This window comes from Trachurus japonicus, chromosome 17 (assembly GCF_045865225.1).
Source record: "Trachurus japonicus isolate A0001 chromosome 17, Traja_1.0".
NCBI lineage: Eukaryota > Metazoa > Chordata > Actinopteri > Carangiformes > Carangidae > Trachurus > Trachurus japonicus.
The window spans coordinates 15,123,283-15,150,685 of NC_140923.1; the positions used below are offsets into that span (position 1 = coordinate 15,123,283).

At 44.1% G+C, this 27,403-nt stretch overlaps 1 protein-coding gene across 17 annotated transcripts in view; it reads left to right on the plus strand.

The window, feature by feature from the left end:
* ptprfb (protein tyrosine phosphatase receptor type Fb) overlaps window positions 1-27,403 on the plus strand; it is a 171,229-nt gene that overhangs the window by 127,458 nt on the left and 16,368 nt on the right. For 11 of the 17 annotated variants that reach the window (XM_085806073.1, XM_085806066.1, XM_085806068.1 and 8 more), the window contains 10 exons: window positions 515-615; window positions 1,271-1,518; window positions 3,228-3,306; window positions 4,538-4,765; window positions 11,573-11,727; window positions 15,425-15,537; window positions 19,894-19,926; window positions 21,393-21,490; window positions 25,111-25,234; window positions 25,746-25,921. In XM_085806073.1, the coding sequence (XP_085662199.1) occupies window positions 515-615; window positions 1,271-1,518; window positions 3,228-3,306; window positions 4,538-4,765; window positions 11,573-11,727; window positions 15,425-15,537; window positions 19,894-19,926; window positions 21,393-21,490; window positions 25,111-25,234; window positions 25,746-25,921 (1,355 nt within the window). The remainder of the gene's footprint in view (window positions 1-514; window positions 616-1,270; window positions 1,519-3,227; window positions 3,307-4,537; window positions 4,766-11,572; window positions 11,728-15,424; window positions 15,538-19,893; window positions 19,927-21,392; window positions 21,491-25,110; window positions 25,235-25,745; window positions 25,922-27,403) is intronic. The other 6 variants (XM_085806075.1, XM_085806071.1, XM_085806076.1 and 3 more) reach the window with 1 other exon arrangement.

The window sequence follows — 27,403 nt, forward strand, 5'->3', positions numbered from 1 at the left end:
TGCCTCCTCGTCCTCCCCTTTCACACGGATCTGAAGCGTACCCAGCATGTACCTCCTCATGCATTTTATAATCTTATAAATGTAAGATTTCTTATTTATAACCACTTGTGCGTGATGCTCATTTTCAGAACACGTGTTGCCACTCCCCCTGCACTGTATATGTTCCTGGGTAATCACACTGATCTCGGGCCTGTTGCATATGTCTTGTGGTGAATAGTGGTGTAATAGATGTGATAGGCTTAGGGAGATGAAGGCTATTTTTATATGATCCTTTACAAGCGTGAATGAGATTGTTGATGTTCTTTGAACCGCCACCCCCCGTCCCCCCCCCACCCCCACCCCCGTGGCTTGTCAAGTTTGGTCATAAGGTATCGGTGCGGAATACGTTCATGTTGTTAACTGAGGGGGATACTTGCTGTACAGTAGTGTGAAATTGAATTACACACAGAGATTATAGTTTGTGGTGTACACGATGTCTTTCTCAAGATAATAATCAAAGGATTTCCCACCCTAGATTTTCCCACCCTAAACTTTGGTGTCAAAGCTGTCATGAAAACATCTGTCCTCCTCACCTGGGATTTGCCAGCGAACTACAAACCCCAAATGCCTTTTAAGGTGAGTGCCAGCAAGGAAACAAGTCCCCATGCACATGTTCATGCACAGTTAAAAAAAGGATTTTCACCTAGCACACAATTTACGTGTAAGTAATACTCATAACTGTAAGGCAAAAATGTATTATTCAACCACACAGCTCTTATTCCGTTGGAAAACTGGCATTGTTACTTCAGCACCATGTATGATATGTGCCACTCTTATCTTTGTACATAATGTAACATAATTGTATCACAGTACAACACTGTAAGGTGTTAACATTTCCACCAGGGTGTGATGTAGTGACTTTGCCTATTTGCTCTGAAAATTGTGAAAAAACCAAATTCATGCCCATTTATGAGGTGTAATAATCTGTCAAAATGATATTATATCAATTCCCACCCTGTGGTAATGGGACAAAGACAATTTGAAGTGTAAAAAAACCCTATTGGATATGCACCAATAGGCAAGTGTGGTGCTGAGATACATGAGATGAGGTGCCAGATTAGATTGGTACCTCCCTGAGGACTAGACAGCTTTTTCTTTTGTCTGTGTGTGTGTGTGTGTGTTTGTGTGAGGACAGAGTATTGTATTTGTCCGAATGATATGATGTGCTTGCTTTGCTTGTACGCTTGCTACCGTAAACCATAACTCCAGCTTTTCTCTCGTGTGTTCACAGATCTTGTACAACCAGCAAAGCGTGGAAGTGCAGGGAACTCTGAAGAGGAAGCTGATCACGCAGCTGCAGCCAGACACAGACTACTCTTTTGTGCTGACGAGCCGGGGCCACATTGCTGGGGGTCTGCAGCAGCAGGTGTCCATCCGCACTGCCCCTGACCTGATCAAGACTAAGCCCAGCACACTTCAGGCTCTGGAAGGCAAGATGACGATCAACCTGCCCATGGTTCAGAGAACCACTCGTGTCAGGTCAGTGCCGAGGAGACACGATGGAACGAGCGCACAAGACACACAACTCTGACTCACAGCTGAAGCCACCAGCGGATCATGGCTGCTGCCAACCCGCAGACCTTTTAATTAACAGAGGGGATATTGTAGCTTCATTTGTATTTGACTCTTGGCTGCTGCAAAGACTAAGGTTTCCTTCAAGGATCAGTGAAGTGTCTTCTTGTAGTCCTCTCAGGCCACCTTTAAATTTAAAGGGAGATAATCAGCCACTACATTAAGACAGGTGACTGTTTTTATTGCTGTGGGTTGAGTTTATGCTGAATCAGCATTAGTGAGTTTTTAGTTTAAATTTCTTTCCATGGTTGAAAAATACAGTTACATCACCTGTTTTAATGTTATGGATGATCAGTGCATATTATCAACACAAACCCACAGTGTGGACTAACAATATGGCGACTTTAACTCCCTACAAATTAAATTAATACTGCAAATAAATGATGAATAAATGATTTTCACTATATGACAGTGAAAACTGAGCAGCAATTTTAACAGCAACAACAACGCTTAGGGGCATTCTTGTATCTGATCACTACTAAACCTATTTAGAAACTTTAAACTGCAACTTTTAGACTCAGCCAACTTTATGACACAGCAGCTGATGATAATCGAGACTTTCAAGAGCAGGTCAAGCTACATTAACTTTTGACTCAAATTGTTAAGAGCTGAATTGTATCTGACCCTGACAACTAAAGTATTTCCTTTAGATACACACAAACACACACATATGCACGCACACACACACACACACACACATGCACAGACAAATCTGAGAAGGGGGAGTGCACAGAGTTGATTGGTAAAAAGATTACAGGGCTGTCAATGCTGGCCAAGCTCCAGCACAGATTGACAGGCAACGAGCGCAGGTGATTGGGGATGGGAGAGGGGATGTGTGTGTGTGTGTGTGTGTATATGTGTGTGTGTGTGTGGGTGAGAGGGGAGGTTAGGAGTCTTGTTATACATGTCTTCTCCCACTCCCAGACTTGACTGACTGTTGAATCACAGAGTGGGGGCCTGGAGAAAAGGGGAGAGGAGCAGCTGCTTTGGCTGTCAGCAGCAGCTGATTTTACAAGTGGCTGGATGCTGCAGTGGGGGAAAAACTTTGAGCTGAGAGAAGATAGAGTGGGGGTGAACACCGGAGAGTCAGCGAGAGAGAGAGAGAGCCAACACATGAATAAACACGTACACAGATGTTTCTACATTGTGTACACACACAAGATTGCGCCACCATTCATTACCTAACTCCTGACTTTGACCCCAAACTCCTAAATGTCTTTCTAATGTCTTTCTTTCCTCTATTTTTGGTCTTATGTGATGATAGCAATAAAAGAACACACACACAAATAGTCACATAGCTGGTGCTATTAACCTAAGGAATCCTATGGGGATTACATTTAACTGAAGGCTCCTCTCACTGGGATAGTGTTTGTTCCAGTCTGCATGGCAGATGTTCTTAGTGATTAGCCATTAATTGGAGAAGGCAGTGCCAGTCTGCTGGTGTTCGACCTTGGTTGGACCCGCTTGTGTAGCACTTAAGTTTTGAATTCTGCCCAACACACCTCACCGCGAAAGTATGTCTTTCTGAATGTTATTAATGTGCTTGGCCCACTTTGATCTCAGCGTGTACGTCTTCAGTCAGTCTGTCTTAACACAGGCTTTATTTCTCTTGGCAGGTGGTACTACATTGTGGTGGTGCCGGTATCCCAGTCAGCGCGGCAGTGGAAGAATCCAGACGAGATGAACCTGGATGAGGTGAGTGCCAGCCGGTGGTTGATTGGCTAATGTGCCAGGTCACGGGTTACCGATAACATCTTGCGTTCCAACTGGGTAGGAAGTCACTGGTTGCAGCTAATTAGCTCTACCCTCCTGGGCTTAGGGGGGGAGGGAGGGGTGGGGGTGTCAGGGCAGAGAGAATTTAAACAATGACTCACTCGAGCTGGTGGGGAGTGTCCTGATTGGATGCCAGGTTTGCAGACAGAACCGATCTGCTGAATCCAACAGTCTGATTGTGGCGAGAATAATCTCAAATCTTGCACAACTACTGATGTAGATGTAATGCGAGCTTTATTTTTATAGCTCAGTTGAAAACAGCAGTGCTCTACCTCCATGATTTTTCTGTACAGTCAGGGTTTACCAACTCCAAACAAAGTTTTATATAAGGTATTCAAATGAGGGCAAAGATTTATGACTGCGTTATTATTCTATTGAATAAAGGTCGTCCTTGCCCATGAGGGAATTTAAACTAAATGACATGCCTAAACATTAATAGCATAATTTTAAAGTAAACTGCGAGGCTCGCTGGTTTGGATCGCTATTGTTCAAGCTCCGTGTTGGCATAACAGAAGAGAGGGAGAGAGATGGAACTCCATGAGTCATTAAACACTGAGCAGGCCATTGTCTCCTCCCTCCAACATAATGATTTAATAAAGCTACATCTGGAGCAGCACGAGACATCACTGACAGAAAACAAAATGCTGCTGAAAACACAGTGCCGCAGTGCTGTGTGCTCTTGCTCATTTATTAACCAGGCTGGCACTGATGCTGAGATTGTGTGCTGGAGCAAGTGCTAATTGCTCACTTCGTAGCTTGGCTCCATTGTTTGCAAAGTTATATCACTGAGCAAAGGGCATTTTAGTTGTGTGGAATCATTATCTCTTATTTTCTGGGATGGTGTTACCAGACCTGTACATACAGTGTAGTGTGAATTGTTTTTTGTGTTTTTGTTTTTTCTAGATTTTATGAGTTGATGGGTTGTGGGCATAAATTAGTTGGCATTTTTTTGTTTGTTTTTTGTTTTGTTTTTTCCCAAAAAAGCGGTTTCTCTTAAGACTTAGCCACTGACCTCATGTCACCATATGATGCAATGACTTGAATCTCTCTACTACATTTTCTTGCTTTCTTCTTTGAAGGGAGATCAGAGGTCGTGTCCTTACTCTTAACTTACTTACTCTAACTTAACCTTCACTTTCTCCATTTTCAACAGCTGCTTGAGTCCAGTGAAGGCCCTGTCCTGCGGCGCCGACGTCACCTGGACTCCTCCAAGCCTTACGTTGCTGCCAAATTGGCCTCACTACCTCCCACCTTTATTCTGGGCGACGAGACGAGGTACAACGGTTTCTACAACAAGCCCCTGACCAGTGGGCAGGAGTACCGCTGCTTTGTCCTGGCTGTACTTCGATCTGAAAAGACAACAGACAACACTGCTAATTACGTAAGAGACACACACACACATTAAGTAAAACTTCCATTTACTGTGTAAAGACAGACAATTATTCTCTCGTGCAGCATGCATAGTTTTTTTTTCACTTTCTGAGCAAACACAATCTCCTGGATTTGTTTTGTTAAACCGAGCCCGTTCTGTATATTTGTACATGTCACATTTTCTGTCTTTTCTTTGGGATAAACTACTTAAGTTTATCACCTAAAAAATGGCAGCATCAAGCCTGTTATTGCCATTTACCCTTTATTACAGCTGCCTATAAAGGTAATTGCACTTTGTCCTAAAACTCCCTTATCGGTCAGCAATGACGTCAGAGATGCAGTTTCCTGATCCAGTGTGCCCCTGTACAGACGACTTCAAAGTTCATGTACAAGGCTTTAAGTGGAGGCCCTCTACTCTGGTCAGACAGCATGAACATGGAGGACTGGCCCTCCATTGGACGGTCAGGAGTAAACTTCACAGCAGGAAGAATGAGAGTCTGCAATTGCTCTGGGCTTCTCCACTACCCCGCAACATGCATATTCAGTAGCTGGGCCCTGAGCAACCAGAGGCAGAGAGAGAGAGAGCAGTCCATGTCCAAAACCAAATCCTAGACTTTTCACCTTTTTCACCATTTCTTTCTCTTCTCTCTCTCTCTCTCTCTCTCTCTCTCTCTCTCTCCCTCCCTCTCTCTCTCCTCTCTGCTCTTTTTTCTTTAGCTCAGTCTCTGCTTCTCTGTGTCTCTCTCCCTCTCCCCATCTTTCTCCACCGTGAAGAGAGCAGAGGAGATTGATTAGTGCGGCTGGAGTTAAGAGGGAGACGAGGGCCTGGTCACAGGGCCTAGGGAGTCTGTAAAGCAGGCCTGATTCCCTTGAAATGCTGCTTTAAATGTCCCTAAAGCCCCCACCAGCACCACCACCATCCCCCCCCTACCCCAGTAATCTCCCCACTTCTTCTCTCCGAGAAGGGGAGGGAGGTGCGAAGGAGGCTGTAGTGGGCAGCCATGATACACTTGACTTCAAAGGAGATGCTTAAACCCCAGTGCTGCACAACACTCTCACTGCACCTGCCAGACTCACTACGCTGGATCAGTGGCACTCAAGATTTGTCTCTTTCTGTGTACTCCCCCTCCTTCAACTGTGTAGCACCATCCCACCTTTAAACTTAATCACTCGGACTAATCAGGCTTCTCTCCTGGGCTGAGTCAATCAGTGTGTTTACCTTCACTCCACTAACCTGGTTATTGAGTTTTGAACTCAATGCTAAGGAGACTTCTGCTCCTCTTAACTGGGGTAAGAGATTATCACAAACGGTTTGATAAGGCCAGATCGTTACTTCCCGCAGGGAATCCAAGTCTGACTAGAACTGGAGCTGAAAAAAAATGAATATGGATTAGTTCTCAGCCGAACAGCTGACTTTATGTAAAAAAAAAAAAAAAAAAGAAGCTGTGACACGTGTGCATGCAGAAAGGAAAAACTGTCAGTTCCTTACGACAGTGTCCTCTCACTGAACCGTCAGTCCAAATGCTCTGGAAGGAAGAAAAACTCTTCAGGCTGTAGCATTGTACTGTCACGAATTCACTTAAAATATCCTTGGTTCAAAACTACAGTAGGGGGGAGGAAAGAAATCCAATAAGTGACCTGCTGTATATAATAACTACAGGATTAAGAGTAACAAGATTATTGCAGTGCATGTAAACACCTTGATTTTCTCATTTTTCCCCAATAACCTGGTTTCTTGTGTACACGTAAACCCACTGAATTCTGAGGTGGCGACTACAAGCAGGCTGTCATTGATTGCTGCACAAATCCCCCTAACCGCACTCTTTGGGAAAGTCAGACACCGCAGCAGTGTTTGTTTTTGTCACCCCCAACGCTGCGCTTGCAAATGTTTATTACCAAACACAGACGGGTACAGAAGGTAAAGCGTGCAGGGAGATCCAGCAGTTAGCAGAAGTTGCCTCGAGCCAGATCTTCACCAGACCCAGGAGAATAAGACAACAAGTACTGGAGTAAATGACTTGTATCTTTACTACACTTCCTCGCCACCACCCAAACTCCCCTAGCGTAGATCAAACAAGACCGCCAGGGTTTAATAAGTCGTCGTATATCAATGGCCACAAGCAGCCAGCAGTGGTTGGAGGGAAGAGGAGAAGGAAGGAAGGCAAAGGGGGAAGAGAGAGAGAGAGAGAAAGACGAAGAGAGTGCGCCTTCATGTCTCCCCAGCACCCAAGGCAGATAAACAAGCTGGGGGAAGTGTGAAATGGGATGATAGATGCTGGGTGTGTATAAACAGTATCATTTAATGCGAGAAGAGAGTGAGGGAGGGAGGTAGCATGAAATATTGTGTGATGTGAGAAAGAGAGGAGGGGTGGCGTTGGATGGAGGAAAAGAGGGAAGCAAAATTTTTGTCTTGTGCCCTGTCCAGCCTGTGAAGCTCAGATGAGACAGAGCGAACTGGTGGTAGAGGACGAGGTTGAGCTAATGTGTGCTTTTCTCTTGATAAGGAAGAGGTGAGCTGGTGGCGCAGAGAGAAGCCAAAGCGGGGAGAGTGCTCAAATGTGTTTACCACAGTTTTGTGTTTGCACTGCTATCCAGGCATTTATATTCTCCTCACTCTCAACAAGAATTGGCTTTGTAGCACTAATTCTGTTGGTGCTTTGGGCTCAAAACACCCTTAACATGGAAAACCGGCTTCGTTTAAAATTTAAAAGCCTTTGACAAACAATATCAAGAGAGAATTATGAAAAAAATATGTTTTTTAGTGGATACTTAAAGCATTTTTATACCCACATTTCACAGAGGGTGGTAGAAATATACACAACATCCATGGGATTTTCCATTCAAGTGCGCTATGTCACTCCCCCCTAGAGGCTTCTCCCTCTAGTGTTGCCTCCAGATATCTGGATGCTCTGTAGTCAGACAGCCGGAGAGGGGAAAAGTGCAGATTCTGGAGCAGTGTCAGGGAGAGAGAGAGAGAGGCTGCGTGAGGGAAAAATGTCTCCATATTTCTCTGTCTTGCCTTCTTGCTCTCTCCCTCTTGCTGTCTCTCCTTATGTCATGCAACAATGAGGAGAACGCGGGCTCCTCGACTTCCCCTTGGGAGGCAGAGACAGCAGCAGATAGATAATGGGCATCTTTGCATGTTTGTTTATTTGTGCAGCGTGCACCCCTGCGGCTTATTTAAGACACTTTTGGCGAGATGTGGCTGCTAGAGGTCAACGACAAGTTGAAACAAAAGTGCCTGTGTTGCGCATAGTGCATCCTGTGCTCGGGGGAAAGCAGAGCAGCGGCCGACTGGGGAGGCTGTGTAGCCCACAGGCCAGATAGCAGACTTGATATACTGCTACTACCGTAACACCTATGCCTGAGTCTCTCTCTCCGTCTCGTCACTCTTTGCCATCTCTCATCACCCACTCGCTCTCTCTTGTTCTCTTACTCTGTCTCAGACAAACACTTACGATCGCACACACACACTCAAAGCGGCTGCAACCTAGACAAACACACACACTTGTGGAGGCTCAGAGGAGCTTGAGAAAAGGCTAAAAAAAACTGATGTCCCACATATGCTCACACGCACACACACTGTTACACACATTTGTTTACAGTTTTTACACACAATCACACTTTTTTTTCCCCCCTTGCAGACAGATACACACACGTACCAACATGAGCAAACACTGTCTACATTCATTCACACATAATGTTTGTATATACAGTGTCTACATCCCAGTGCCTACCTCTCCGTTCTCCCCCTGTCACTATAGACGGGTGGAGACTACAACACAGTTGAATTCAGTATCTAGTCATTCTCAGTTTTCTTATAAAATCCACATAGATTTTACTTTTAAACATTTATAAGAAAAAACAACAACAATGTAGTTGAGGTATGAAGGCATTTGGTGTTGACTGAGAAGCCTCCTCAGTTTGGAGTGGCTTGTCAGCACAAGCAGAAAATGAGGTCTAATCAGCATACAAGACCACATGGTGGCTGAATATTATCAAACTGCAGAGCTGAAGAGCAGGTACTTTGTTTACTTTACGCTCACACATCATTTTTCACTATCTCCTAACACTGCAGGTTAGATAGGCTGATAAAGTTAACTGGGAGATTCAAGTTATGATACTGATGTAATGCAATAGACTGAATTGTTTTACCTGGGAAAACTCTACCCCGCAAAACACTTCACTTTCTCTCCCAGTCTGCAGCTTAGTACAGCCTCTGGCTTAACCGTAGAAAAAACCAAAACACTTCACTCAATGCAAATATTCTTACCCAATTAATACTAATTAGCTAAAGTTAAGACATTGTAATTGAGAGAAACATCAGACAGGTGGTTAAAAAATGAGAAGCCTGCTACTTCAGTCTGTTGAATACTGCTCTTTGTTTATTTAAAGATTTAGGGCTTTCCAAAGATTTTATATTTGTTGACCTCTGAGCTTAAGGAATCCAGATGTTTTATTAACGTGGATCCAGCCCTACTTACCTTCATCCAAGTCGATAATGGGCACATTTATTCACACTGATTCAGGGTGGGAAACACATACACTTGCAGTCACTTTCACTGTCTTTGACTCACTCACTCTCAGGCTCACACATTCCTTCACTGCACCATCTCCCCATTGTGAACCCGCTCGGCGAGGGCAGGAGCATTAGGAGCTGCGTGGCTGAGCTTTTATCAGATGTTAGTGCCGTTCAGATGGATGATCCCAGTACTCCGCCGTGACCAACAGACAAAAAGCCCTCTATTTTTGTTGGGCCCTCTCCTCTGCTCTCGGTCTCTCTCTCTTATCCTTCTATGAAAGCACAGCTGCAGTCATTTGTTACTCTAGGAAAAAGCAACTTTTTTCCCAGGATTCCCTGCAGGGCCACATCCTACAGCCTTCTTTGGGCCCTCTCGAAGGAACAGGAAGCCTCGTGGTGTTGTCACATCAGACGCGTCCCACCGCTGTGTCGTTTCTCTTTGTTCTTAGATAATAGGTTCTTCCCTAAGGCACACAAATCAGGAGAGAAGGAGTCTCATGTGCCTGATGTGTGTATTTGTGTGTAAAAGACAAATGGAAAATATTTCTGCTCTAAACTACTGCTTCGGTATACAAATGTGACTCTTTTCACTTTCCCACTTGAGTTACTTTGTGTCTGGGCCTAATACTGGAGCATGCTGGTTTGCATGTACATGATTGAGGCATGCAGTAACACTCGCACGCCCGTACTGTAAATTTTACTGGCAGCTGCCCGGGAGTACAGGAGATAACAGAACTATATGACAGAGCGCAGGACTCTTTGAGCTCATCTAAGCTTATCTTTCCAATTAATATCTGCCTGTGTGCCGAAGAGCAGGCTGCTGTGCGGCTAATGATCCGGATTACTGCTGCTTGCCGCCCCGCCACTCCCGCTGCATGCTGTGAGCCCAATTCCCTTCGAGGGCTGCGATCTGTCACCCATGCCCCTCCGCACTCCCTCCTCCGCTCCCAGACCTGCATCTCCCATCACCGTTCAGTAGGAGGCACGCTGAGCTCTAACGACAGATGCCTCGCACCTCCCTCTTTGTTTTCCTCATCTGTCACCTTGCTCTCCCGCAGTTGGACTCCCCCGTCTCTCAGACACTTTTTCAAACGCCACACTGCATCACCCCGTGCACCCACTCCTCAGATGCAGACTCACACACACTCCACCCAACCCTCCTCCTCTCCCCCTCCGTTATTCGAAGACGAAGGAGAGGGGGAGATGTCTCATTTACAGCCAAGGAGGAAACGCACCCTCGCAGTCACCTCCTCCTCCTCCTCCTCCTCCTCCTCCTCCTCCTTCTCTTCCGTCACGGTGTGAACACTAATGAAGAAGAGATGAGTCCTCTCCTGTGCCCCCATTTATCTTAGCGGCCAAGGGACATGCACACTAATCCCTGCCTCACTGTCTCTACCTCTCTCACTCTCCTGTCTCACGCTTGCTCTGTCATCAGCACTCTCAGTTTCCTCTAATGTGATGCAGTGCTTTAATTGAAACATAATAATAACTTCATTAGCCAAGATGGTTATTGTTTTCGGTAAAGTGTCTTTTAGTTTGGTTGATAGTTTTATGGCTTGTGCACCTGCTTCCCTGAACTGTGGCCTATTATTAGCATAAATTAGTCTGATTCTTTTTCTTTATTAAGGTAGACTTAGCTAACACTACTGTTCGACATTTCATTGACTCCAACGGTGTTACATACATAAAACATAATTTTGCATTAATGTTTCTTTTGATTTGTTGGGCTCTTCATGGGAATTGTTGGGTCTCTGTGAATAAATATTATAAAGAGAAGGTCTAGACCTATTCTATTTGAAAAGTGCCTTGAGATAATTTGGCTCCATACAAATAATTTAACTTTGTTCTAAACTGTTCGGTTGTCTGTTGCTGTCTCCTGTTGTTTACCACCTCTGAACACTTTTTTCATAACAAATTTATGACCCATCCCTTTGAATGCGTTAAACCTCAGCAAAAAAAAAGATCTGATACCTTGAATTTTGTTGGAGTTTTTTTTTGCTGTACTAAAAAGTAGCTGCAGTTTCTTTACAGTTCACCTAGAAAAGTATTCAACTGTAGATTCAGTTCAACCTCATATCATCCAAATCCTTTAATAGTTCAACTGCAAATAGACAAACAGACCTGATCTTGCAAAGTTCAGCTCTTCTTTCTATATGATGAGTGGGATGTTGTTAATAAGGCTTTCTGTGAACTCTAAAAGTTCTATATGAAGCGAAAAGTTTGCAATCATCTCACAGCTCTGAAGTGACTCCGTTCTTATGTACCTGTACTTTTTCTTCTTTTTTCCCCTTACAGATGACATTTTCAGCCAGTCCCTACTCAGACCCAATCCAGGTCACAGCGAGTATGGCTCAAGGGACGGAGCAAACCGAAATGCTGTGGGTCATGGGCCCAGTGTTGGCTGTGATCCTCATAATCATCATCGTCATCGCCATCCTGCTCTTTAAGAAGTAAGAGGCCGCGCTATTCTGTCAGTCATTCTCAACCGTGTTTGTCTGAGGCTGAACTGCAGTGACACATGTGATTGTAAATTTCTTTTGGTTGCATCAGGAATGGTAATGAGACATCCACCCTCTGCCACTTGCACCGGGTTGCTCACACACCAAACAGCAACATCCGCATCCTAACAACCTTACCATAATATACAGTGGAACTGGAGTGGAACCAAAGACGGATTGATTTGTCTTTCAGAAATTCTTCATTTCTCCTCAAAATGTTTTGGCCCAGTTGGCCGTCGTTAACAGTGCTATATGAAGTGTCAGTTGGAATGGCAGCTGACATCGCCTCCCTAATGAAAAGCAAAGCTTGGCTGTCAGAAACTCTTAGTTAGAAGTGAGAAATGGCCAGCACCATTGGTCATTTCACCGAACAAACAGAAGACTGCAACAGAGGGCTTAAGTAAAAGCTCAGTCAATATCGCTTAAAAGCACTTTGAGTGCCCCTGTGCAGCAGTGTGGATACACACCGGCCAACAAGATGTTGTGGAGGTGCAGATAAATAAAATAAAACAACTAACGCTGAAATAATTTGCTATTCCAAAACCTGTTTGATATTTTCATAAATGATTAACTGTTCTAAGTAATTTATGAAGCACACGTGCAAAACATGGTGGGTCCTTCCTCTAAAATGTGAAGCTTCTTTTTCCTGATTTTATCATAATAAATTAAATAACAAAGTAAATACATACAAACCAGATAATTGATCAAACAATAAATTGACAGAATTATAACAATAATTACTTGCAGATCTACATTCAAGCTTTGCATTACACGTTTATTTGTATGTTGACTACAAAGTCCATAATTATAGTGATAACATAGTTTGGACATTGTCAAAAGACCATTTGACAATGGGAAACTATCGCCTGTGAGCCATTATCCACCTCAGTTGGCCTCTTCCTGATGAAGTCCCGCCTCCCTATCTTCTCTTGATGGCTCTATTACAAATTTGCCATTTCCCATCATACCTATTCTCGACGCTGCCAACCACAGTCTTGCAGACTGCTGTGTGGCAGACTTTGAAAGCGACTGGTTAATAATAGGTCTTTAGACAGCTCACTGCTGAGCAGCACATCCACTGTTTGGAAGCCCTTTCTCCACGTAGACACAGATTGACAGGAGGGACTGTGGGGAGGTGGCTGTGTGCCCTTTTCACTGTGGAATGGCAGTAAATGTGCAAACGCATAATCACACTCCAACTCGGATTGTTATTGCTACCTGCATATTCGCCAAGGCCCACACCAGCAGTGTCATGATGCGGTTATTTAAAAAAAAAAAAAAAGTATCCAGCAAGTGTTAGGGTAACTTTTAATGCTGTGTTTTCAAGATGTGGTTTCACTTTCTGGAAGGACGAGATGTTTCTTCCTCTGAAAATAGTAGAGTCAGAACAACACTGAGTGGAGACGTGCTAGTTCCATATGGGAAACAATTACCTATTAACCCCCCCACCCCTTCTTTTTTGCCCTCTGTGAATGCAGCAAACAGGAAAGGTGGGTACTGTCACCGTTATACCAGTCACAACTTCATCCCCCACTACCCAAGTCCCCTTCATTTGTGTTGTCAAATTGGTGGTATTCATCAGCTCCACAGGGCTGCACAGTCAGCTACCTCTCAGCTCCAATTTCCCCCTCAAAAAAAGCACTCAAAAAGAAATACAAGCAAACATCTCTAAATTGATGTGTCTAATGTAATTTGTTCAGTTTGACAGGACTTAAAAGCTGTGAGAGGGAGCAGACACTGCAGCCCTTGTTAACTGGGGTTAAAGGGACCCCCAGGTCATATCCGTGTACCAGTGCATGTTCCACATCTAGTGCCACTGTTCCTCCTCAGATCGTCCTGTCTGCCATGGTTTGTCTCCGTGCTGTGTTTCATTATCCAGCCAGTGTCAGCGTACCCCTTCAAGATTGGCCCCATCTGAATATGCCAAGGCATCACCTGCTGCTGAATGGGCCATTGTGAAGTAAATGCCAGACGGGGAAACTGCTGAAAAAGAAATGTTCCCATCTTTTAATCTGACATTTTCCACCGAGACCCATTCCTCCACTTTTAGCCTTTTTCCCCCCCTCTCCCTGCTTCCTCGTGGCAGGAGTCTCAACAAAGGGTCCTGTTCTACCCTCATTAAGTGCTCCCTGTACTGCACGCACACACTCATACTCCCACTGTGTGCCTATGTGTGTGTGTGTGTGTGTGTGTGTGTGTGTGTGTGTGAGTGTGTGTAAGTCTGTGTGAGTGTGTAAGTCTGTGTGTGCTTACATTCTCACACATCTTAACCCTCATTTTGAGCCTGAGATGAATAACCCCATTGAGATTGCTGCCATGTTTACTTTAGCCCAGCACTGAAGTGTCATGTAGATTGGCATCTGATTGGGTCAGAGGGAGAGATGAGGGGTGTGGAGAACAGATCACAGATGCCCAACTTTTTCACCCCCCCTCTCCCCTCCCCCAGCCCAGCTCAGCGGTGATCTCTGGGAAAACCGGATACGGTCTGGCTCAGCTCTCCGCTGGGGAGGAAGAGATGCTTGTCATAGATTAGCCGTCACGCTGCTAGCATTAGCTTAAGCCTCTGCAGCGTAAGATAACAGGTGGCGGTGAGGCCCGAGCCCCAACGGCAGAGGTGGACCGGGTTAAGGCTGTGTGTGCAGCACCAGCTTTATGTATTCTCACCACGCTGGGGCTTCAACAGAAGGCCCTGCTCCTGCCTAAAACCCACGCTCGCCACTTGCAAATGGAGTGCAATGAGATGTGAAATTTCCACAGGGCGTCCTGATGCTTCCTTCCGCCCATTTCCATTTGCAGTCAGAAGGCTTGTGAGACTGCAGCTGTATCTGCGTGAGTGTGTAGTTGTGAAAGGGAGAGAGGTGGGAAAGCGTACATCTGTGTGCCTGTTTGTGTGTGTCTGTGTGTGTGTCAACAGATGCTAGCTGTCTGAACATCAGAATACAAGCAGAATGCATTTTCCATTCCTCTCTCCACCTGATGGACAAACCTACGGTCGACTGAGCTGAGCCAGTCCGAGCTGTGCTCTGCTGTTCTGTGCTGTGTTAGACTCAGCTAGGCCAGGCCTGGCAGCGCAGGTGCTGCAGAACTGGTCTAATTACCCAGTGTTGTGCCACCCAGCTGATGAGCTAATTACAGCATCCGCCTGTTTTCCTCTCAATCTGGAAAGCCAGTAAACACAATGTGTTGTTAGCACACACACAGCAGCAGAAATCACACATTTAAATCTTTGCTACACACAAACACACACGTTCATGTACACATACCCACATAGCAGCTGTCACCTATCCAGCAGCAAACAAACCCAACTTACCCACTCCAGGAAAATGATGGTGTTTCTTCAAACACATTAAATTCCAGTTGGCAAACTAATGGGGGTAATGCCCTGGTACCTACTGTCTCTTGAGCTGCTGGTCCTCAGAACTACTTCTGAGAAGCATTAACTGTGCCATTAATCTCCTCAAGTGTCCAGCACAGCAAAGACTTTGATGCATTTTCCTCATGTTGTATTTTCCTAATCATATAGAAGAAACATTAACATCATTCTGTGTCATCCTGTAATTGTCAATTGGAGCTGGCTTATCGAATTGAAGGCTAACTTCATGCTCAGTTAGATGATTAAAAACTTCACTCTCTGTTTCTGCCACCACAGGAAGCGGGCATCACCGCTACCCAAAGATGAGCATTCAGGTGGGGTGAAGGACTCGCTTCTGGGCAACTCCTCTGACCCTGTGGAGATGAGAAGACTCAACTACCAGACCCCAGGTAATACACATGTAGCTACATATAGTGAAGTGTTCTCTGTTTCCTCTCTGCACCTGCTCCTCAGAAATGCACTTCCTGACTGTGAGATGTTCATGTGATTTACTGTACTGTTGACAGTGTACCACTATATCCATTATATTAGGCTTTGAGTGCACTGAACAACACCTGCTGTAAGGCATCCATGCTTGGTTTCTGGACACCTGTGTATTAGTATGTGCCAAAATGGGGTTATTGAAGCTTTCGGGAAAAAAACGTGTTTCCTACAACTGGAGACATGACAGAGATGTCAACACCATAAAAAATGTCAGATTTTTTTTAAGATTAAGGTGTCTTTATTAAATTTTCATTTTATAAAAAGACATAAGAACAAATAACAACAAAAAGTGCCCAAAATTACACAAATGTGTTCAAGCATACAGCATCAGGGCCAAATTTTTTCATACAATACACATTTGGTCCATACAACAGTACTGTACCAACAAAATAAACAAAAACACGGCGGTCGGAGGGCCTCCTCATTGAAGGCGCATAATCATGAGTCCACAGAAATTGCATCATTATACAGTCCAGAGAACAGGGGAAGAAGAAACTGGGCCATGCAGAAGGTGTTTTGTTTAGTTTTTTTACATATATTTTTACCCCTAAGATATCAGAAATGCCCTGTTTCACAATTGATTGAAGAAGAATATGGATCCTTCAAGATGTATTGAGTTCTTACGTGGCCCATGCTCCATCTCTCGCCTTGGTTTGGTGCACATAGATTCAGCACATCTTTGCACAGCTTTGAACATAAACAAACAAATACACAAACAAACCAACAGCTATGGGGAAAAAAAACATCATCTCCTTGGCAGAGGTAATAAACAAGCCAACAAATATACCCGGGTGAAAACATAACCTCCTTGGTGGGGGTAACTGGATTGGCATTCAGTAGAGTGTGCACCTCCACCAAGGCCAAACAGTCCCACACATCTTTCAAGTACAGCATTATTTATTTCTCATCTTTAATCCTTCCACAAGACAGCTGTGTGCTTTTATTACCTGTTGTCTGAAATGATGACTTCAGCGTTACACAGTTTACACAGCTCAACAGCTGTAGGAATTGTTTCATTGCTGTGTCGCAACTGCTATTGTTACTGTGCAATTATATTAGTCGCATGTTGAATGAAACACTGATGTAAGCACTCCTTAACGCTGCCGGTGCCATATGCACTGCTACTTACTTACTATTATTAATAAGTACAACTCTGTTTGTAATGCAGATTCAGCATTTTCTTGAGTCCGATTATTATGTGTATCTGCGTCAAATTGCACAAACTCACAGATGTCAACTCCACAAATTTTGATTACAAAAAAAAAAGGCCATAGTTTTGCACAAAGTGATGACAACTACTTGATCACCCTCTATAACCAGATTCACCCAAAACTGAAATGAGTTCTTCCCTGAACTGTAACCACCACCGCTGCACCAGGTTGGTCAGTTTAACACCTGTTGCCTAATCCGGCTGTAACAAGCAAAGGGACATGGCTGACAGCACCGTGTCCACAGTGGAGGTAATAACTCTGATCTTATATGAGTGTCCACCCCCTCTTGCTCTCATGCACCTGTTTAGTGGTAAACAGAGGAAACTTTGTTGTATTGGGTACGTTTCTTCTTTTTTTTTTTTTTTTAATTTATGACCATCTTCTATCCTAAGTGTGTGAATTTTAATCAGAGCCTGGCAGTCTGGCTCAATGTTTCTGTCAGAAAAAATGACTACATAGTGTATTCTGCCCTGGTGGCTTAGGACAAAATGAAAATCCAGTGAGTAATTCATCAGTGAGTAATTTAAAATCACAGGATTCTTCAGCATTGACAGGAAATATCAAAAGGTGACCCAGACTTACAAAAAAAGTTCTATATTATATTTTACTTTCAAGATTTTTTTTTTGATTTTTTTTATGGAGGATATTGCATTTTGGAATGATTTTTTTTCTCATCTAAACTCTAAACAGCCTTTCCAGAAGCAATCTACTAGTGCAATGAACACCTGCCTTCCTCTTTCTTTTGATGGATCTCTTGTTTGTTAGGGGCCTTGTAACAGATGTTGAAATTCATGTGTTGTGCTTATTTATCCTCAGGCTAAAAAATCTGACCAGTTCTCCCCCTCGAAAAAAAAAGAAAAAGAAAAAGAAAAATAGGTCGATAAGAGAAAATAACCAAATCATGTTCGCCATCATACCCGCTGCTGGTCAGTGTGATTGGAGTTAGGCTGAGTGAATTCAGATTCCATCCACGCGCAGTAGTGAAGTGTGGTGGGGAGGGGGGTTTTCAGAGCGATGGAGGTTGGGGGGGGGGGTGTTGTGTCAGCGTGCCTGCCTCAGCATCAGCCTCCTTCCTTTTTCCTCCTGATCTCCTCCCTCCTCCCTCGCTCCTCGCTCCTCCTCCCTCCATGAGCTCCTTTCATTCCACCCAGCTGGTAATGAGTCCTGCTGCCTCTGATGTCAAGGTGAGCCAGGCAGAGGGAACAATGGAGCTGAGAGAAAATGTCAACCTCCCGGTGCACGCGCATTTCGTGCACTCCTGTGTTTCTGTGTGTGTGTGTGTGTGTGTGTGTGTATCCCTTCTCACGGGTTATTAAAGATCCCATTCACCGTACACACACATACGCGCACACACAGCCCCTTTGAACCCCTGCAGAGGAATTAAGCAGTGCTGCTGCTCTAACAGAGCCCTGTTCTTCCATCCTCCCACTCCACCTCTTTCCTCTTTTGTCTTCCATTTCCCCTGTAGGGTAATCTCTCTCTCTCTCTTTCTCTCTGTCTCTTCCACTATCCCCACTCTCTCTCTCTCTCTCTCTCTCCGTACGTCAACATTTATTTCTTTCCTTTTCTCCCTTTTCCACCTCGCTGTTTTGCTTCAAGAGTGGTGATTATCAGAAATCACGTGTGAGTCTCTAAGGCTGAGCTGAGTGAATATTGAACAGGCCCATTCCCTCTGTCTCTTGTTCCTCCTGTCTTTGATTCGCCCACAGCAGGTGAACATTCCTGCTCTGATTCTGATTGTTGTTAAGTGGCCCAGTAGATGGTAGCGCATCTCCAGCACGTTGGTTTGTTAAACAGACCTGGACTGCATCCTGCGGCTCTCAGGCAGTAGGCGTCTGGTTCTGTGAGTAAATGACCTGGGTTATTCTTGCCAGATACTAGTTCTGGTTCAGGTGCTACTTGCAAATACTTAACTGAGATCACTTGTGTTTAACACTCCAGATAAAGCATGTAGCACCATTTAGAGCGCAGCGCAATTTGCTGTAAGTAGTCACAGAGGAGCATTTTAAAGGGAAATTCTGGTCTCACATGACCCGGGTTGTAGTTTTGGGTATCGTTTCCGTCTGTGCTAATATGAGTGTACTTACCAAGTCCAATGGAGCAAAGAAAACAGGCAAGTAGGTGGTTAAACTGGTTGGAAACTAATCCCCAGGTTATCCAAATTTCTATGAAGGAGAAAACCATCCTCCAAACTGCCACTTGTAAAAATCCATCAAGGTCTATAGACTGATTTATTTCACGGTGTAACCTAACCAATCATACTGACTGTTGGTTAAGGATGCTACCACGGGGAAATTTTCTCACCGGGTAATGAACTCATGTCAACACCGGTGTTGCCTGTTACACCAAACATTTACAGGAAAAGACATGTGTCGGCTCAATATCTGTAGATTAAAGGTGTTAACCTCCAGATGCTGCCACCTTCATTACTTTGGAAGTGCGAGACTTTGCAGATTGCCTCATTAATATCAGGTTACCTTTTGACATTGGGTTTAAATCCATTATCTTAAAGAAAAACAACCAGGCACCGTGCAGCACAGGCACTGCAGCAATACTAATGTTGGTGTTACGCATACAGAGCTTTCATATGCAGTGAAGTTTGGATTAGTTTGGATCATATGGCAAAAATCTGTGTGACCACTCATACTCCATGTCCATAGATCTTAGTAATAACTTTGTGTTTACAATATTATCATAACTGATTACCAAAGTAATGGCCAGAATTTTTAAAAAAAAACATCCAAGATGTTATAAAAAATTCTCTCAGCGCATCAGATAAAACATCTGATGCCCTTTACGCAGCACTGCAGTTTACACCGAGGAGTCACAGGAGTGTTTTAAAGTCAAGCGCTGTATGCGCTCCTGTTTAACAGCACAAAGTACACTACTTGAATTGTCCTGAGAGGGCAAACACCAACAGCCGCGCACTCACAACTGCGAACTAGCCTGAAAGGTTATTTGCAGATACTGTTTGGCCCTGGCCTGAACCTGAGCCACCTCCATTGATTGAGTGTTCTTCTTCCTTCCTCCTTCACTCTCCTCTCTCCACAGGTCCCAGCTCTCATCGCTGCCCCAACACTCCAAGTTAGTCTGCTCTCTCACCTACTGTGTATTTCCCACACGTGCAGTCTCTCTTCCTCTCTCACTCGCTCCTGATCCCATTCCCTCGTTGCAATCCTGACAGACATCGCAAGTCCACAAGCTTAAAGCCTCTGGTGCTCCAAGGATGCAGCAAAATGTCCTCTGTAGGCTGTGAACTTCCCACAGCACTTTTTTTTTTTTTTTTTTTTGGTGCAGAAGGTGCAGAGGGGTAGATGGTTTCATGGATAGTTGAGCCGTGCGGTCAGTTACACTTGCTGTGCATTAGCCTTGGTATCTATGGCTTCACTCTCCATTTAACCAACAACATGGCTGTAAAAGACCCGGCCGCACACGCGCAAACACACACACACTGATGTTAATGTGGGTTATCGGTCCCTCTGTGTGATAGTATTAAATTAGTATAATTGGTCAGGTCTCATTTTGTGCAGTGGCCATAGTTACCAACATTAGCCATTAGCATTGCAGCAATAATGAGCTTGCAGCAGTCACTCATCTGAAAGTATAACCCACGACCTTATAGGTTCGCTCAGCCAAAGGCAGTAATGCTAATACCTATAGTGTTTGAAAGTGTCTTTCTGATCCCTGTGTGACTCCAAGGCTATATGTTACGTTAATGATGCTCCATGTGTAACTCTGTAGCGTTGTCATGCGTGGCATACAGTTAACTTTTAACACACAGGGCAAGTTCCCGGCAATCCGTTTAAGCACAGAGCCTTGCCAAGTTCAGAGGCACAGGGGGAATTTGTGTCGGTAGATTAGCAATAAATCATCCAATAACCCAGCGATGAGAAATCTGGAGAGCGGCAGGGGGGTTGTTTGAAATTAATCCAGCCCAAGCGCTCCAGGCTGGGCCGAGAGATAGTCTATTGTAGGGAAAGAGATTTTCAAAGAAATGAGTTTTGGCTGGTGACCAGTCAGTTTTTTTTTTTCCATCTCTGGGAAGTGACAGTGTGACTCATTTGTAGAGACTTGTGGGTTCTTGCTCTGATCCCACCTCTGCCACCAATTGAGCGTTGTGGAGTCAGAGAGATGTCTGCCTCCTGCTTCCTTCCAGGAGCATGCTCACCCAGTCACTCATGTGCATCGCCGAGCCAGCCCCACCTCTGTCCTCCTCACTTAGCATGACGATATCACCAAATGTCACCAGCCTGTTTCAACTTGTGCGCGCTTTCCCCTCTCTCTCTCTCTCTCTCTCTCTCTCCCTCTCTTCCTCCTCTCTTTCCTCCCTCTCTTCATGCATTGTTGAACAAAGTGCACTCTCCTCACCGTTACACAGCCACCTCATGGTCCCACTGGCAGCCTCACTCACCCTGTGGTCCAACCAGTGTTTGTGCAAGTTGATGTCGATGCGTGTTTCGTGTAGGAACCGCCAGGTCTCACTCTTCTCTTTGTCTCCCCCCCTCTTCCTCTTCTTCCTCCTCCTCCTCCTCCTCCTCTTCCTCTCCCAGGGATGAGGGAGCACCCGCCCATTCCTGTCGTTGATCTGGCCGACCACATTGAACGACTGAAGGCCAACGACGGCCTCCGCTTCTCCCAGGAGTATGAGGTAGGAAACCGAGCACTAATAGTGTATCAGTGTCTCTCAAGCATATAAATGTGATTTTTTTTTTTTTTTTTGTTATCGTGTCTAGGAGGAAGTTTTGTGTTTGTCTCTTTGATCCCATGCATGAATTCTAATGGATTATGGAAGACTTCTTTCACAGACATTCTTCAGTCATTTTTACAGCTCTATTACCAATCCCACCAGGAAACCAACACTTACATTAAATGCTGCAAGATGCTTTTTCACAAAACTAGCAGGTGGCGACTTGCTTAAGCAATCTGTGTGCGTCTTGATGTTTCCCCGAAGAATGTTATTTTGCAGGCGGTCTCTCCGATGCAACTCCTAGAGGGATTATCTTGTGTCAGTGTTCTTCCTTTTAAAAGAAATAAAATAAAATTTGCATTTAAAGTGGCACATAGTCGGTTTGGGGACTAAGCGTGGCCAGATAAAAAGAGGAGGCACCCTCGAATGTAGAAAAACAAGAGCTGCCTTTTATTTATTTGTTCTGATTGTTCGATCTGTTTTGTCTAATCAGCTCAATTCCTCACATTGATGGCTCCAACAAGGCTGTCGGAGTGATTGTAGATCTTTTTTACATCCACCGTGACCTAAAAGGTTACGTGATTGCCTCTGTCTGCCTGTGACAAGCATACGTTGCTCCGGCATGAAATTTGCAGTGCAATTTCACACTCCAGGGAGAGACAGCAAATTTATTTTAGTGACCTCATGACCTTTCCCCGAGCATCACCACAAGCCCAAACTTTAGCCAACATTTTATAACTGCTCTGTAATCTGCCCTGTCCAGTGTTTACTGTGAAAATAACATCCATTTGAAAGCTTATATAACTGTTCTATCATCTACCCAGCAGTGTTGCCCACATGACAGAAAAACATTTAGGACCGTATGTGCTGCTTTATTTTATTAGTCAGCCTCGTCCGGGCATTTTGTCTCACATGATTAAGGTCGTATGCATTCGGATTTCATACATGATTACATACATTTTTTTTCTCAGTTACAGTTCTTCCACACAATGTATTTTAATTCAGCAGCTCTGCATAAACCCCACCTTCAACAAGAGGGGATTAATGTTCAGTTTTTCTCCACATTGTTGGAGAGATGTCTTCAGGTCATTTTGGAGGCTGCAGTTTGTTGAGCTGTAGAAGAAGTGTGTTGTGTTGTGTGTGTGTGTACCACAGTGGTCTGTCCGCTGCATTTTTATCAGTGTGGATGGAATAAAACAGCTAAGTAAAGCATTATGTAGGTATAGTCCAGCATGTGGTCTGTAATAATGGGCCGTTATTATGCTTCACAGAATATGCTTTAAATGTTCGTATGCAGAGTTGCACATTTTATAATAGCGTATGTAATTGTAATAGATTTTTGATGTGGTTCACTGTGAAATTAACAGCTAACTGGGGAGATAATTAGGCCTTGGTAAAAATCTGCACTCAATTAAGTGCTTTTCTTGTGTTGCTCAGTGCCTCTCCAGCACATTGCCCTCCCGGCCTGTTGAGTTAGTGTAAACGAATCAAGCCAGAGAAGTGGCTTGTATGACTGCAGGCAATCAGCCCGGCCCTCATTCCCTCCCTGCACCAGTCATTCCAAGCCAGGGAAGACCCCCTCCATGCCCGGCAGATGGCCGCCCGTCTCTGTGCCAGCTGAGGCGCTGTGGCAGAGCTCATGGCGCTTTGTCACAGTCACGTTCGCCGGCTGCTCCCGTCGTGCCTTACCCCAAAGGCACAGAAATTGCAGAGGCTTCGCCACTTCCTCTCCCTGATGTTTTTAGGCGGCCTGACACTTCCTTTACCACCAACGCCAGTCCGCGTCACACTGAGCAATGAGAACACTTGGGTAATGAGCAGAATTTGTCAATCAGGCATGCTACAGCTCCCCTTGACAGTCTTTTTAACGTGGGAAGCAATATCACGCTGCAGTCGTCATAGCACTATCATTATGTTCATTTGAAAGCATTTCCAGTGTGTCAGCGAGAATACCTTCAGCGTTTGCTTCTCACCTCTTTCTACCATCTCTACCTTACTTGTTTGTCTAGTGGGCCCGCTGTGTTCACTGAGCTCTCAAATGGATATGACATGTTTTGACTGCAAATGAAATCTTTCTCTTCATACTGGCAGGCATGGACAGAGAAATTGGCAGTGTTGAGCTCATCAGCGGCAATAGGCCTGTACCCACAAGACTCTCACCACTCCACAATTTGTTGTTGTGGTAAAAGTTTCTTGCAAATGAGAACTCTACATTTTTCATATCCTCAAAATCAAATACCATGTGCTCTAAAATAGACTGGTCTGAAATAACTACTTCCATATTTCTACCTATGTGCTTGTCTTTTCCCTCTGTAGAGCTACGAAGAGAGTTTTTGATTTGCATTGTTTTTCTATAACTATGATTTATTGACAACCTTGATCGTTACAGTACAGCAAACCTCATCTGCAAATCTGAAAATGTGCCTGTGTTGTGTTAATCATTTAATGGCCAAGGGTTTTCTACAGGCCTCACTTTGTGCCCTTTATTTCATCCCTTATCCAATAACAATTATTATTATGTTTAAGCTGTCAGGTTTTGACATGAAATAACCTCTAATAAGTAAATTAGCGCTACAGCCACATTAAGTTAGTGGAGGAATTTTGAAGGTGTCGTTCTCAGTCCAGCTGGATTTGTGAGGCAAAAGGTCTGGGGAATTAGTGGACATGGTTCCGGTGTGAGCTTAGAGGGATCGATACAGAATAACAAGAGACTCTGTGACATTATTGAGCCAAGGGATGGGAGGCCGTCACATATCTCCCCAGATCAATATGTATGCAGTCTACTGTCGTCTCAGCCCGGGAGACAAATGATAGAAGATGGAAAGGGTTAGAAACAGAGAGAAGCTGAAAGGGCGAGGGTGAAACAAAAATACAAGGAAGGAGAAAGCAACAGAAATAGACGACGAGAAAAGAAAAGAAAGGAAGGCAGAGAATGGGAGGATTCTGCTTCGTTAGGAGAAGCAGTCATGCATGTGACTTCTAAGAATTAGGTAATTCAATAGGACCATCGTAAAGGGAGGTGAGTGAGTGTTTGTGTTTGCCTGCAAGCTTCGGCAAAGCACTTATTCAACAGCTCAAACCAATTCATTCTCATATTGTGGGGTGTAGAAACTGGAGAAATACGTAGCCTCCCTTGGCTCAATCAATGATGATGATTTGAGCCAAACAAGAGCCTTCATATTCCTGCTTCGTTAGCATTCAAGTCCCAAATGTCAGGCAAATAATTAACCTGTTAATGCAGCGAGAGCATTCGCAGCGTAGCCGACAATGTGGGCCTTTGTTACCTGATATCCTCAGCCTGTACAGTGTCCCACACAATATAAAACCACTAACCTGTAGCACTCCTCTGTGGCTTTTCAAGGGACATGATGTGGCTGTATGTTCCTTTTAAAGGCGTTGTTGTCCATAGTACACTGCTTTAGAGAGGCTGACAGTACACAGCAGTGTCATTTCGCCCTTTCACACTCAAGAGCCTCTCTTTGTGTTTTTATTATCTTTTCTCTTCTTGATTCTGTGCCCACTCTCTTCTAATTGTTCTCTCTCCATCTCTCCCCTCTCTTTTCATCCCTGCACTCAAACAGTCCATTGATCCAGGCCAGCAGTTTACCTGGGAGAACTCCAACATGGAAGTCAACAAGCCAAAGAACCGCTATGCAAACGTCATCGCCTATGACCACTCCAGAGTGGTGCTCACCTCTGTTGATGGTAAGAGCTTGTGCAGCCACTTAACCCTTCAGATAGCCATTGACAGGGGCTGCCACTGCTTGATTTTGGTTTTATCACTGCCAGGGAGGTTATTTTTGCTTGCAGCAGCTTCTTTAAAAAATCAAGCTTTTATCCACAAAGCACATGTGTGTGTGTGTGTGTGTGTGTGTGTGTGTGTGTGTGTGTGTGTGTGTGTGTGTGTGTGTGTGTGTGTGTGTGTGTGTGTGTGTGTGTGTGTGTGTGTGTGTGTGTGTGTGTGTGTGTGTGTGTGTGTGTGTTTTTCTTGGATGCAATTTATTATCTCCATTTTAAAGTGCCATGCATCATACGTAATGGATAGAGGTAGATTGTCTTAGTACAGCGTGTCAAAGTTCTTGATATCAGCAAGAAAAATATCCATAAATGTATTATTCATTTTGATTAAAACGATTCAGATCTTAATCTAATCTGTGTGTCCGAGCAATATTGTTGATCAAATCATCAGAGCGATGCTCACTGCTCTTTGTTACAGCTGTTCCAGGCAGTGACTACATCAATGCCAACTACATTGATGGCTACAGGAAGCAGAATGCCTACATCGCCACGCAGGGGCCTCTGCCGGAGACGCTGAGCGACTTCTGGAGGATGGTGTGGGAGCAGAGATCCAACACCATCGTCATGATGACGCGGCTGGAGGAGAAGTCACGGGTAAGGACAGACGCTTAGGATTTACTATAAAACCCTGTAAAGTAATGCAATCAGTCAGTGACCTCATTCCTCAACTGTTAATTATGATGCATTGATTTACTGGCATGCGCATACTTAAAGATTAAATTACATCATTCATCAAAAAATAAACACCGAATGAATAATAGGATTAACACTTCACAATATTTTAGTGCTTATCTAGTGAAATACAACAGAAATGCATTTCCCTGTCGTGAAATGTCATCGAAAATACATTTGCTTGCAGCAGATTATGGAAGAACAGTGGAGAACAGATGTCACTTTTCTACGTTATATTATGTTAACAACCTTTAGCAATATAATCAGCCATCAGGGGGCTGCTGCAGACGGGGGGAGCTGCAGTATTAGGAAGAAAACAAGTTACTATCTTGTAAGTCCTGGGGCCATTGCATTTGACAGGATCATGACGTATTAGACAGTCAGTGATTTTGAAAGGTGAAATGCTGAAGGTTGAAATGTGGCCCGAAATTGAGTTCTCTGACATATACATATGTATATATTTATGTAGCTCGACGGCAGAGAAGTACCATTACACCCAACAAAGCCTGGAGGCATATAGACCCCCAGTCCTACTTTAAAGCTGGATTTGTCAGACTGATCAAAGTCACAAGGACTTCAAAGGATATTTTGGTTGTCTGTGGACAGTGCCGCTTCATGTTGCTTCTCTTCTCCTGAGTCTTCAGCAATCTCTAAAAACTTCTGCATGACTTCTTTCTAAATCTGTTTGTGAAGTAAAATGACACAATAACTAGTTTTTACCTTCCCCCATTTTCTCCCTCACTGTTTGTTTGCCACTCATGGTTGAGTTTCCGTGGCAACTTTGCAAATGATTACTAAATGTGCAAGGCTTTTACCGGAAGCAAGAAAAGTTTTTCAGGTGAATCGTGAACATGTACAGTGCAGTTATATTTTTAGAAATTCATAATAATGCAAATTCTCTCCCAGTCTTTATTAAGAAATTGCTTTGAAAGCTCAACATTTGATTGCCACATTTTTAATTTTGCAACACCAGCTTTATAGACATGGAGTGTCTCATTTGTGTATGCACTTTCTGAATTTGGCTCTCGAAAGCCACAGAGCTATAATGAAAACTCTGAAGTTGAAGAGTTAAGAGGATTGTCACCGAACAACACCCGTGGGCCCCTAAAAATACATTCAAGTTAATAAAAGGGAAAAAAAGCAACAAAAAAAAAAAAAAAAGGCAGCACATGAGCAAGTTGAGATTCAACATCGGGACGGGTTTATTTAATTACCATCACAAAATCATGCTCATGAATTCCTTGGAGGAAATAAACCAACATGGAGCCCTGCCAGCATGTGGTGCATTATTAGTGTGTGCATACAGTGCCCTGATGAAAGAGTCCCCAAAATAAGAACTGGAAATAACAGGGACTCTAAAAGAAAGAGTTCATCTGAAAAATCATACTCATTGATTTTTTTGCC